General features: G+C 43.1%; 1 protein-coding gene across 4 annotated transcripts in view; it reads left to right on the top strand.

Moving 5' to 3' along the window:
* The window catches only part of alad (aminolevulinate dehydratase), a 33,095-nt gene that overhangs the window by 14,963 nt on the left and 4,219 nt on the right, over window positions 1-13,913 (top strand). For all 4 annotated transcript variants that reach the window (XM_043719826.2, XM_043719825.2, XM_087998569.1 and 1 more), the window contains exons 4-9: window positions 877-973; window positions 1,999-2,134; window positions 3,165-3,248; window positions 5,489-5,577; window positions 8,977-9,032; window positions 9,515-9,602. In XM_043719826.2, the coding sequence (XP_043575761.1) occupies window positions 877-973; window positions 1,999-2,134; window positions 3,165-3,248; window positions 5,489-5,577; window positions 8,977-9,032; window positions 9,515-9,602 (550 nt within the window). The remainder of the gene's footprint in view (window positions 1-876; window positions 974-1,998; window positions 2,135-3,164; window positions 3,249-5,488; window positions 5,578-8,976; window positions 9,033-9,514; window positions 9,603-13,913) is intronic.

Genomic DNA, 13,913 nt, shown 5'->3' on the forward strand with positions numbered 1-13,913 from the left:
AAAATGACAAACAGCAATGGTCATCTCTTGAATAAATCTAGTGAACCTCTCCAAAATTGCCTCCAGTGCACTACATCCCTCTCTGAATAAGTGGATCAAGACTGTACGTGATAGTTCAGTTGTGGTCTCACTAATGAGACTACTAATGAATTCTTGCCCGCTCATCTAACCTGCCTTTGCAGATTCTGGGCCCAGTTTCAACACACTGCAACTGTTGGGTTTTGATTGAGTTAACGTTGGGTCCTTTGTGACCTCATCACAGCTTACTTCAACATTTTAAAAACTTGGATACATGGCACTGGTGCCCTTTAACTATGTCATTAATACAGAAGATGAATAGCTGAGATCTCATCATTGATTCTTGCTTCCCCCTGTAGGCTGGCATTCAGACATCTGGGAAATCATCATATGATTAGGCAGAGTCAACATAATTTTGTAAAAGCAGTTAAGAAATCTACAAAAGGAGTTTTTTTTGAGGATTTAACAAACAGGATAAACAAAGGAGGAATGAGTGGATGCAACATGTGGAATTTCAAACATTCAGTAAGGTGTCACTTAAAATGTTGTTGTGCAAGAACATCAAATTAGCCAGAAAGGAGGAATAATGGTGCTACATTTGCTACCTGTCAGTCCATAGGGTCCATTCCAGAATCTGAGGGGTTTTGTAAATTTACAAATAGTCCATTCAGTATCTCCGTAGGCACGTCTTTTAGAAACCTCTTATCCAATATTGATCATTTTAAATTCCTGCACATTCTGTGGGATGACTGATCAGTTCATTTCTCACTTTGTTTAAAAAGGGCTGGTGTGTGCTAGAGTCAGCTAGGTGTAATCAGAGGTGATTTTTCTTGGCCTCATTGTGTGCTCATTTCCTAGATATGGTGTCAATAGACTGGAAGAGAAGCTGAGGCCCCTGGTGGATGATGGCCTTGGTTGCGTGTTGATCTTTGGAGTTCCAACTAAACTCGCTAAGGTAGGACTTGGACGAGCCATTGTACTGAGGCTGAGCTTGCACTGGGGGGACAGTCACACTTTTATTTCTACCACACCTTTCCAACCTTAGCATTTCCTTCCAACCCAGTCAACAATGCCTTTGACATGTTTATAATATGGTAGCCAGTTCATGCAAAGTGAGATCTTGTGGGCAGCAGTTTAAAGGGAGCTTCATTCTGTCTCTAGGAGAGCTTGTGGGGACAGTAGTGTTGAAGAAACTTTGCTTTTGATTTAAAAGAGTGGAGGAATCTTTACCCCGTATCCAATCTTGTGCTGTACCTGTCCTAAGCGTGTTTGATGGGGATGGTGTCAAGAGAACTTACAGTTTAAAAGAGTTGAAAGAGCTTTACTCTCAATTTACTTTTGGTTTAGTAGATTAGAGGGAGCTTTACTGTATTTAATCCTGTGCTGTATCTGTCCTGACAGTGTTTAATAGAGAGTGTTGAGGGAACTTTACTTTCAGTTCAAACAGTAGAGTTAGCTTTACTCTTGATTTAACCACATGCTGTCCCTGTCCTGGGAGTGTTTGATGGGGATGTTGTCAAGGGAATGTTGCTTTCCATTTACTTAGATTTTAAAAGAGTAGAAGCAGTTTTACTCTAAATCAAACCCTGTGCTGTTCCTGTTCTGGGAGTGTTTGCTGGGGCCTCTGTAGGGGGAAGTTTACTTGGTATCTAACCCAGTGCTGTCCCTATCCTGGGGGTGTTTGGTGGGGATAGTGTTGAGGGAGCTTTACTCTGTAACACAAACCAGTCATCCAAAAAATTGAGAAAATTTCAACGCCCACCCCAATCTAATGCTGTGCTGTACCTGTCCTGGGGGTGTTTGATGGGGCAATAAAGAGGAAGGTTTACTCTGTGTGTCTGTGCGTATATGAAAAAGAATTTGAGAGGATCCTTTCATTCAGAAGTGTTTTTTGGGGATTGAGAAAACTCCCATTGGGTAATGGATTGAGGTTAGTGATTTGCTGGTAATTCTCTAATGAAGTTATGTTCTCCCTGCCAGGATGAGAGGGGGTCTGGCGCTGATTCGGTGGATACACCAGCCATCCTGGCTATTAAAAAGCTGAGGAAGACGTTCCCAACGTTGGTAATTGCCTGTGATGTCTGCCTCTGTCCATACACTTCCCATGGGCACTGTGGTAAGCAAACACTGGGGGTTAAAATCTTCTGCACTGACCTCCACCAGGTGCCAAGTCACTGTGATCTCTGAACTCAGTGTTACAAAATGGGATTCTTCAAATGCTCTGAGATAAAGAGTTATCCTAGGTCAGATGATCAGTGAGGGAACACTGTGTGTCTGAGTCAAGCCAAGATAGTTTATTTGTTCATGGAATATGGCATTGTTGGCTAGGCCACATTTTCTACCCATCCCTAATTGTCCTGCTGCAGTTGATGCTAAGCTGTCTCTGTGCTGGTAGGCAGTTCCAGAATCTTGACCCAGCCACAGTGAAGGAACAGAAATACAATCCCGAAATTCCCTTGTCTTCCTAGTTGGTAGATTTTGAAAATGCTGCTGAGTGAGGCAGTGGCTGCAGTTGTATAGGGGTGTGGGGAAGGATGGCTGCAATGAGTTTGATTCTAAGAGCAACTAGCACAGTTGAGGAAATTGGGAAACATGGATATTTAGCTAATTTTAATGATCGGTGTTCACTGCTATAACATCTATCAGAGTCCTTCTCAAACCAGACCTGAGCTGCAAACACACAGGAGTGCAAGTCTGGTGGCACTTTGCCACCGTCAGGCAGCTGCAGGTATACTGTAGTTGGAGGAGGGAGGTGGTTCTGGCCTCAATCAGGGAAGGGGGAATCCCAGGGAAAGGTAGGCCCAAAGCCTCCATGTGAGGTTTGGAGCATTTTGGCCCTTTCCATCCAACAATGAATTAAATTTCAGTTTTGCCAGCTAGGGTATCTTTGGATCCTCGATCCTTAATCCTCTCTCAGTTGGTTTGATCTGACGGTGAAGCCATATTCCAGGTCCCGAATGGCCACCAGGGATAAAGACAGGTAATGGACACCGCACTAAGAGTTGATGGGCAGATAAAAGACCATAGTTTGGGGTAAGAGCAGGTAATGGGCACCACAACTAGTAATAATAGGCTCCATACCAGGTGGTAAAAGCAGATAATGGGCATCATACTCAGTGGTAATATGTTTGGTTTGTTTATTCTAGGAATACTCCGGAAGGATGAGACGTTGAATAATGAAGCAAGCTGTCAGAGGCTGGCAGAGGTGGCACTGGCCTATGCCAAGGCAGGTGTGTGCAGAAACTAAGACCAACAAACTGTCCAAAAATCGATATTTTTATAACATGGTGAAACAGAGTGGCAGACCAATCAGGAAATCCCTCCTGTATCTCTCAAATGTTAACATGTTCACAGGTACATGGGGCTTGGATGTTGGAGTAGGCCGTCAATACTGCTGTACCATTCTGGAAGATTTTGGCTAATCTCTGCTCCATTTTTCAGTCTGCCTCCCATATCCCTTGATTCTGTTTTGTGCCCAAAAAATCTATAAAAACATATTCAATGCTCAAGTTTCCACTGTTGTCTGGGGAAGACAATTCCACAGAGTAATGACTGTCTGGGAGAAATAAGTGCTCCTCATCTTGAAAATGACCTCTTATTCTTAAACTGTGTCATCTAGTCCTAGTCTTTCCTCAAGAGGAGCCATCTTCCTGATATCCACCCTATCATAGATTTATTATGTTTCAAAGAAGTCGTCTCTTATTACCTCCACCTCAATAGTTACAGGCTCATCCTGTTTAGCTTATCTTCTTTAGAAAACATCCTTAATAAGCTCTACCCTCATCGATCACCTTTGTCACCTCCTCAATAAAATCAATCAAGTTAGTAAGACATGATCTAAGCTATGCTGACTGTCACTAATTAGGCCATGCTTTTTCAAAGGCATGCCTCTGCAACGGCTTCCCAACCATCGATGTAAGACTCACCAGTCTCTTGGTACAGAAGCAATGAGTAACAAATGGTGAAACTGAAGATCCTGTTGACCTGTTACAATGAGTCTGAAATTAGTATATACTTAATATTTAAACAAAGAGGCTGTTGCTCATCTGTTGAAAGCCATCCTATTACGGGATGTTCCAGAAGCTTGCTGTGCAGTTCAGTTAAACAAAGGGAAAGTGTTTTATACTAAAACCAGTGAAGGGGAATCAAGTTACTAAGAGGCTCTGTAGAGTCACAACAGCGGTTTAATATTCTAGTTCCGTACTGACGGCTTTATATCTTTCTCTGCTAGAATCCAGCCCAGATCTAGACAAGTAAAGGACGAGGCTCCACTTTCTGATGATAAACTGGGCACCGCAAAGGTCTTACACAATGGCATTTGAGATGTCGGCATGGAGCAAACATCACTGGACTAGTCATCTAGATGTCCAGACTAATATTCTGGGGGCATACTACCACAGCATCGATTGGAATTTAAATTCAGTTAACGAATCTGGAATTGAAAGTTGATTTCAGTCATAATCACTATCACCGATTGTCATCAAATCCATCTGGTTCACTAATAGAAGGAAATCTTACCTGGTCTAGCCTACATGTGACTCCAGGCCCACAGAAATGTAGTTGACTCTTATCTGCTCCCTGAAATTGCCTAGCAATTCCTTCAATTCATGTGAATTTGTGGGCGGCACGGTGGCACAGTGGTTAGCACTGCAGCCTCACAGCGCCAGAGACCCGGGTTCAATTCCCGCCTCAGGCGACTGACTGTGTGGAGTTTGCACATTCTCCCCGTGACTGCGTGGGTTTCCTCCGGGTGCTCCGGTTTCCTCCCACAATCCAAAAATGTGCAGGTTAGGTGAATTGGCCACGCTAAATTGCCCGTAGTGTTAGGTAAGGGGTAAATGTAGGAGAATGGGTCTGGGTGGGTTACACTTCGGCGGGTCGGTGTGGACTTGTTGGGCCAAAGGGCCTGTTTCCACACTGTAGGTAATCTAATCTAATTCAATTAGGGACAGGCAACAATACTGGCCTTGTCAGCAACGCCCATCACGTAAGACAATAAAGAAGAAAATATCTTGGATATGGGAATGAATTCTGTAGGAGGGAACAAAAGTCTCCTGATTCTGAGGAGAAGCTGATAGAGTGCTGGCAGCCAGGCAATATTCAGCCCCAGGCAGAATGGGGGAATGTCATCAGTGTAATGAGGTTGGATCATCTCAATCCAGTTCTCAATGGTTGGAAATCTATTGTAACAATTCCTGTCATTCACTGAGGGTACCAAACAAACTCAACATATGCTCCACTGGCTGCAGAAGCCCAGTTATTTAAACATTTTGATTAAATTGTATGAATCTGGACGAAGATCTAATCCAACACTTCATTCTTTGTGACTGCCCAAGCCAGCCTTAATATCCCTGTTTGTTTTTTTAACAGCTATGCTAACAATAGATTGCACTGTCTGTTCAAGTCTCCCATTGTGTGGGAAACTTCCTCATTATGTGTGACTAAGAATTTGCAATTGGTCTGCTTTCAGGATGCCATATTGTAGCTCCGTCAGATATGATGGATGGCAGAGTTGGAGCAATAAAACAGGCTCTGGTTGCCAATGAGCTGGGAAACAAGGTAAAGAAGCTCTTAATACAGTTCCAACTGGGCTATTTAGATATGTTAATGCTTGCCCCTCATTCTGAGATATTTATCCCGGTGGAATGCAAATATTAAATCTTTTGATCTGTTGTTTCTTCAATGCCCAACTGTCTCCGCCTCTCCTGAACACAATAAATTTTACATACGTAGTCATGTATTTAGAATCTTCATTATATCATTAATAACAGATACCTAAATCTTCAGCCAGTGATCATAGCCAAACTCCCGTCTTATTTCCAGCAAAACCTTTCCGGGGTGTTGAGAGGTGGTAATTCTGGCCAATTTGCCTCCTTTTCCTGTCCGATGGCGTTGAGCCCAATGTGACCCCAGCCAAGAACACAGTTCAACAAGGAGCAAGGAGTGAACCTGTGGCTTTCAGTTTTAGTGTATAATTTAGTGCATTGATCAGGACATTAGTGCAGGGCAAGGGGGAGACATTGATTGGATAGATAATGAGCTAGATAATGAAGTCATTGTGACTAAGGGGAAGAGTGGGCAGGGAGTACACGATGAACACAAAGGGACAGGTGGTCTGAAGTCCATTTGTTTTAATATGAAATGTGTAGTAGGTAAGGTCGATGACCTTAGTGCTTTGATCAGTACCTGCGAGTATGATGTTATTGCTATTACTGAGACGTGTTTGAGGGAAGGGCAAGATTGGCAACTAAATATCTCAGGATATAGATGCTTCAGGCGGGATAGAGAGGGAGATAAAGGGAAGAGTTGCATTACTGGTCAGAGAGGATATCACAGCTGTGCTGAAGGAGGGCACTACGGAGGACTCGACTAGTGAGGCATTATGGACAGAGCTCAGAAATAGGAAGGGTGCTGTAATAATGTTGGGGCTGAGAGATAGAGGTACAAATATATAAACAGATTATGGAAAGATGTGGGAGCAACAGGGTGGTGGATATGGGAGATTTTAATTTTCCCAACATTGACTGGGATTTTCTTAGGTTTAGAGGGAGCAGAATTTGTAAGGAGCGATTTTATAGTATTACGTAAATAGTCCAAGCCGGGAAGGGGCCGTACTGGATCTAGTGTTGGGGAATAGGCCCAGTCAGGTGGTTGAAGTTTCAGTAGGGAATTACTTTTGGAATAGTAATCACAATTCCATAAGTTTTAGAATACTCATAGACAAAGATAAGAGTGGTCCTAAAGGAAGACTGCTAAATTGGGGGAAATCAAACGATAGCAAAATTTGGCAAGAGCTGGGGAATATGGATTGGGAGCAGCTGTTTTAGGGTAAATCCACATTTGATATGTGGGAGGCTTTCAAAGAAAGGTAGATTAGAGTGCAGGAGAGAGATGTTCCTGTGAAAATGAGGGATAGAAATGGCAAGATTAGGGAACCATAGATGAGAGGTGAAATTGTGAGACTAGCTAAGAGGAAAAAGGAAGCATACATTAGGTCTACGCGACTGAAAACTAACACAGCTTTGGGAGGATAGTAGGAGGGGTCATGAGATATCTTTAGCAAACAGAGTTAAGAAAAATCCCAAAGCCTTTTATTCGTATATAAGGAGCAAGAGGGTAACTAGAGAAAGGGTTGGCCCACTCAAGGACAAAGGAGGAAAGTTACGCGTGGAGTCAGAGAAAATGGGTGAGATTCTTAATGAGGACTTTGCATCGGTATTCACCGAGGAGAGGGACATGACGGATGTTGCGGTGAGGAATAGATATTTGATTACTCTAGGGCAAGTCAAAATAAGGAGGGAGGAAGTGTTGGGTATTCCAAAAGGCATTAAGGTGGACAAGTCTCCACGTCTGAATGGGATCTATCCCAGGTTACTGAGGGAAGCAAGAGAGAAATAGCTGGGGCCTTAACAGATATTTTTGCAGCATCCTTGAACATGGGTGAGGTCCCAGAAGACTGTAGAATCACTAATTGTTGTCCCCTTGTTTAAGAAGGGTAGCAGGGATAATCCAGGTAATTATAGATGGGTGAGCCTGACGTCAGTGGTAGGGAAGCTGCTGGAGAAGATACTGAGGGATAGGATCTATTTATGTTTGGAAGAAAATGGGCTTATCAATGGTCGGCAACATGGCTTTGTGCAGGGACAGTCATCATTACCAACTTAATAGAACTCTTTGAGGAAGTGACAAAGTTGATTGATGAGGGAAGGGCTGTAGATGTCATATACATGGACTTCAATAAGGCATTTTGATAAGGTTCCCATGGTAGGCTGATGGAGAAAGTGAAAGTCGCATGGGGTCCAGGGTGTTCTAGCTAGACGGATAGAGAACTGGCTGGGCAACAGGAGACAGAGTAGTAGTGGAAGGGAGTTTCTCAAAATGGAGACCTGTGACCAGTGGTGTTCCACAGGGATCCGTGCTGGGACCACTGTTGTTTGCGATATACAGAAATGATCTGGAGGAAGGTGTAGGTGGTCTGATTTGCAAATTTGCAGATGACACTAAGATTGGTGGCGTAGCAGATAGTGAAGGGGGCTGTCAGAGAATACAGCAGAACATAGATAGATTGGAGAGTTGGGGGGAGAAATGGCAGATGGAGTTCAATCCGGGCAAATGCAAGGTGTGATGCATTTTGGAAGATCCAATTCAAGAGCGAACCATACAGTAAGTGGAAAAGTCCTGGGGAAAACTGATGTACAGAGAGATCTGGGTGTTCAGGTCCACTGTTCCCTGAAGGTGGCAACGCAGGTCAATAGAGTAGTCAAGAAGGCATATGGCATGCTTTCCTTCATCAGATTGGGTATTGAATACAAGAGTTAGCAAATCATGTTACAATTGTATAAGACTTTGGTTCAGCCACATTGGGAATACTGCGTACAGTTGTGGTCACCACATTACCAAAAGATGTGGATGCTTTGGAGAGGGTGCAGAGGAGGTTCACCAGGATGTTGTCTAGTATGGAGGGCACTAGCTATGAAGAGAGGTTGAGTAGATTAGGATTATTTCCATTAGAAAGATGGAGGTTGGGAGGGACCTGATTGAGGTCTACAAAATGATGAGAGGTATAGACTGGGTGGATAGCAAGAATGGGGGACCAATTACTAGGGGTCACGAGTTCAAAGTGAGAGGGGAAAAGTTTAAGGGAGATAAGTTCTTTACTCAGAGGGTGGTGGGTGCCTTGAATGTGTTGCCAGCGGAGGCGCTAATGATAGCGTCATTTAAGATGTATCTAGACAGATCCATGAATGGGCAGGGAGCAGAGGGATCCTGATCCTTTGAAAATAGGCAACAGGTTTAGATAGGGGATCTGGATCAGCACAGGCTTGGAGAGCCGAAGGGTCTGTTCCTGTGCTGTAATTTTCTTTGTTCTTTGTGAAGGTTCAGTGGGGATGGGACATTGAAGCGTAAAATCTGTGGTGTTCGGTCTTTAACACTGTTATTTGATGTATTCCCCTGCAGGTTGCATTGATGAGCTACAGCGCAAAGTTTGCATCGTGCTTTTATGGGCCTTTCCGGTGAGTTGCAGCATTTTAAATCTCAGTTTGAGTTGATTCAGCTATGTGAGCTGCATTGTTGTCTCTGTAGATCTATGGGCTGGAGTGTGCATCATAAACTGCATTAATCTGTGTGCTGCAGTATGGGTCTGTGTGGATTCGTGGGCTGTACTGTGGGTCTCTATAGATCTATTGGCTGCAGTGTGTGTCATAGGCTGCATTAGTCTGTGCATTACAGGGTGAGCTTGTCCTGTATTGGGAGATCAGGTGAAGAATTTAGGTGGATTTCTTTACACAAAGCAATCGTGACTGTGGAAGCTGCTACCACATGGACTGTATGTAACCAACAGCATTCACAATTTTAGGGTATGCTTGATGCATACGTGAAGGTTCGTGGAAACAAAGATATAAGGTTGGACAGTTAAGCTTGCACAGACTTGTTGGGCTAAATGACCTTATAGATTGATGCAAATTCTTTGTAATTTTGTATACTTTGTTACCAGTGATGCTGCCCAATCAAAACCGGCCTTTGGTGATCGGAGGTGTTACCAGTTGCCACCAGGTGCCAGGGGATTGGCAATCCGAGCTGTGGTAAGTCTGCGTCATAAGTTCAGTCAGCATCCAAGATGTGATTCAAAGTTAGAATCCAAAGTCTTGGATAGAATCACAGACAATGAATGAGACATAAGGAGCCATTTAGCCCATTGCTGGTTGGTGAAGGTGAACGGCCTCTTTCTGTATCATAACAGTTTTGTAAAAGCTTCCCAGTCTAACCCCACATTCTTGCACTTGATCTGTAGGCCTCAGGCATCATGGCTCTTCAAAGAGATTCATCGTGTGCTGAGAGTTTCTGAATCTACCATACTTTCAGGCAATGATTCTAGGTCCCTACAAACCTCTCATTTAAAAAAAAAGTCTTCTTATTTTCCCTTCCAAAAATTACTTTTTTCCCTGGTTTTGATCCCTCTGCTGAGCTAAATAGATCAGCCCTCTATACCTAGGCTTGTCATCATCATAGAATCCCTAGAGTGTGGAAACAGGCCCTTCAGCCCAACAAATCCACATCAACCCTCCGAAGAGTAACCCACCCAAACCCATTCCCCATTACTCCACATTTACCCTTGACTAATGCACCTAACCTACACATCCCTGAACACTATGGGCAATTTAGCATGGCCAATTCACCTAATCTGCACATCTTTGGGTTGTAGGAGGAAACTGGAGCACCAGGAGGAAACCCACGCAGACATGGGAAGAATGTGCAAACTCTACACAGACAGTCGCCCGTGGCTGGAATTGAACCTGGGTCCCTGGTGCTGTGAGGCAGCAGTAACCGTTGCACTACTGTGCCACATTTTATACACTTCAATTAAATCATCCCCCAGACTCCTCTGTTCCATCCTGTCCCAATCTCTCCCCATCATTAAAATTTCCAACCTAGCAATATCTTCCTAATCCTATTATGAACGCTCTCCGGTGCAGTTACGTCTTTCCCTGTAATGTGACTGCATCTTTGATTTCACTGATGTATACAATTTTGGTGTAACCTCTCTGTTCTCATGTTCACTGCTTTGACAAATGAAGGAAAGTATAGCATATGGTGTCTTAATCTCTTTACTGACCTATCTTTCTACCTTTAAGGAGCATGCAGTCAAAGGTCTCCATGTTCCTTTATAATTTCCAGTATCTTCTCATTTATTGCCTTGTTGCACTTCCGAAGGTGCATCACCTTGTCCTTCTCTGAATGTATTGCATTTTCCACTGCCCAACTGAAAAGACCACTTTTGTCTTCATGCAGTCCAAAGCTTTTTCCCCATCGCCAACGTCATCTGCAACCTCTTTATCATACTCCCGACATTTGAGTCTAAGTCATTACAAGAAGCAAACATCCATGTACTGAGCCCTGTGAAACTCCACTGAGAACATTCCTCCAGTTGCAAAGCATCCAACAAACATTACCCTTTGTTTCCTGACACTGAGCCAATTTGCTTGGAACCCAGTTGCTTTTACTTTCTCAAGCAGCCTGCCATGTGGGACTTTGCAGAAATCCACAGCAAGCACAGTCACCGTATTTTCCTCATCACTTGTCATTTCCTCAAAAAACATTCAGGCAAGGTTGTCATGAAGACATGACCTTCACAAAACAAATCAATGCTGACCTTACTTTCTTGACTGATACCTTTCTAAATGAAGGTTTAGACTATGTCTCAAAATTGATTTTGATAAATTTGCTGATAACCAAAGTTAAGCTAACTGTCCTATAGGTACAAGTTCTCCGCCTTCCACTTTAAACAACGATACCGTCTAAGAAGACAGGAGGTCTATTTTGTCCATGCCATTAATACCAAGCTAACAACTTCACCATATGGAATGTGAGAGCAGGAGTCGCGGGAACAAAACCCTATCGTCAATCCCTCAGCAAATCCAGTTGGGCAGGAGATGTCAGTCTTGTAATCAGCACCAATTAACTTTAAAATAGTTGCAAGGATGTGGCAGGGAAAGATTACGTCTGACAGGAAAGTTTTTGACAAGGTTTTGCTTGGGAGACGGGTCAAGGTGAATGGGATCCAGGGCAATTTGGCAAATTAAATCCAAAATTGGCTTATTGGCAAGAAACAGGGAGATGGTTGAACAGTTTACCACAGGGTTTGGTACTGGGTCCCTTGCTGTTTGTGGTGTGCATCAATGATCTACAGTCATAGAGTCACAGAGTTGTACAGCATGGAAAAAGATCCTTGGTCCAACTCATCCATGCTGACTAGACATCCTAAAATAATCTAGTCCCATTTGCCAACATTTGGCCCATATCCCTCTAAACCCTTCCTATTCATGTACCCATCCAAATGCCTTTTAAATGTTGTAATTGTACCAGTCTCCACCAGTTCCTCTAGCAGCTCATTCCATACACATACTACCTTTCGCCTGAAATAGTTGCCACTTACGTCCATTTTAAATATTTCCCTCTGACCTTAAAGCTATGCCCTCTAGTTTCAGACTTCCCTACCCTGGGAAAAGACCTTGGTTGTTCACCCTACCCATGCCCCTCATAATTTTATAAACTTCTCTAAGGTCATCCCTCAGCATCGGAAGCTCCAGAGAAAATAACCCCAGCCTATTCAGCCTCTCCCTATAGCTCAAACCCTCAACCCTGGCAACATCCTTGTAAATCTTTTCTGAACCCGATCTACACATGAATGTAGAAAGTTTGATTATTAAGTTTTCAAATGACACAAAAAATTTGTGTGGTACATAGCAAGGAGAAAAGCCTTAGACTAAAGGATGATATGGACAGGCTGGTCAGATACAAGAATCGACGTTTCAGGCATAAGCCCTTCTTCAGGAAACTTACCTCATTCCCGAAATGTCGATTCTCCTGCTCCTTGGATGCTACCTGACCTGCTGTGCTTTTCTAGCAACACATTTTTCAGCTCTGATCTCTGCAGGCCTCACTTTCTCCAGGCTGGTCAGATAACCAGAACAATAGCAAATGGAACTTAATTTTGAAAAGTGTGAGGTGATGCAGTTTGGGACAACTAACAAGGCAAGTGAGAACACAGTGAAGGTTAGATCCATAGGAACTAGAGGATCAGAGGTACCTTGGTGTGCAAGTCCACAGATCCTTGAAGGAAATAGATCAGGTGGATAAGGTGGTTAAGAAGATATATGGGATACTTACCTTTATTAGTGAAAGCATTGAATACTAAAGCAAGGAGCTTATTATGGAGCTGTATGTAACGTTAGTTAGACCATACCTGGAGTACTACGTGCAGTTCTGACCGCCGCACTATGGGAAGGCTATGATTTCACTGGAGAGGGTGCAGAGGAGATTCACCAGGACGTTGCCTGGGCTGGAACGATTCAGTGATGAAGACAGATTAGATAGGCTGGGGTTGTGTTCATTATAGCAGAGAAGGCTGAGGGGGGGGATCTAATTGAGATATACAAAGTTCTGAGGCATAGAAAGGGTAGAGAAGAAGCATTTCTCCTTAGTAGAGACATCTATAAATAAATGTAAGGTCAAAGGCAAGATTTAAGGAAGACTTTTTTCACCGAGAGGGTGGTGGGCGATGGATATCTGGAACTTATTGCTTGAAAGGGTAGTCAAGGTGGGAACTGTCATATCAGAGAGACCTTGGGTTTCAGGTACTAATTGTTTGAGGTTTACATATAGATAGGGTGGTTAAGAAGGCGTCTAACATGTTTGCCTTTTTGCTCAGACTTCTCAGTAAAGGAGTTGGGACATATGTTGAGATTGTATAGGATGTTGGTGATGCCTCTTCTGGAGTATTGAGTCTAGTTGCTTTCTTATAGAAAGGATATTATTAAACTGGAGACGATTCAGAAAAGATTTACCAGGATCTTGTTAGGAACGGAGGGTTTGAGTTTTAAGTAGAGTCTAGATAGTTTAGGACTGTTTTCACTGGAGCGTAGGAGGTTGAGGGGTGACCTTATAGAGGTTTATAAAATCATGAAAGGTATAGATAAGATAAATTTAATAAGTATGGGATTATGGACTGGTTTGACAAAAGGGTCTGTTTCCATGCTGTATGACTCTATAAAATTTAATAAGTATTTAGCTAATCACTTGAAAGTGCCACAGCACAGAAGGCTTCAGGCCAAGTGCTGGAAAGTGACACTTGAACAGATAGGTGCTTGTTGATTGACACAAATGGCTTCTTTCTGTACTGTAAAACACTAAGACTCCATGGAAATTTATCTTGTGTGGAAAGAGTTTTAGGGTGCAAGTTGTGTTGTTGTGAAGCTTATTATGTGATTGTATTTTTGCTAGGTAATAAACATCATAAACAGTTTTACGGGTGTAGCAGTTGTGATTCTGGAATGCTAAGATGGACTTTGTGTGTTTAAATCTTACCATGGCAGGTTGTGTAGTTGAATGCATTC

The sequence above is a fragment of the Chiloscyllium plagiosum genome, unplaced genomic scaffold (assembly GCF_037043375.1).
Source record: "Chiloscyllium plagiosum isolate Xiang-an unplaced genomic scaffold, Cpla_swu_hap1 HiC_scaffold_21, whole genome shotgun sequence".
Lineage (NCBI taxonomy): Eukaryota > Metazoa > Chordata > Chondrichthyes > Orectolobiformes > Hemiscylliidae > Chiloscyllium > Chiloscyllium plagiosum.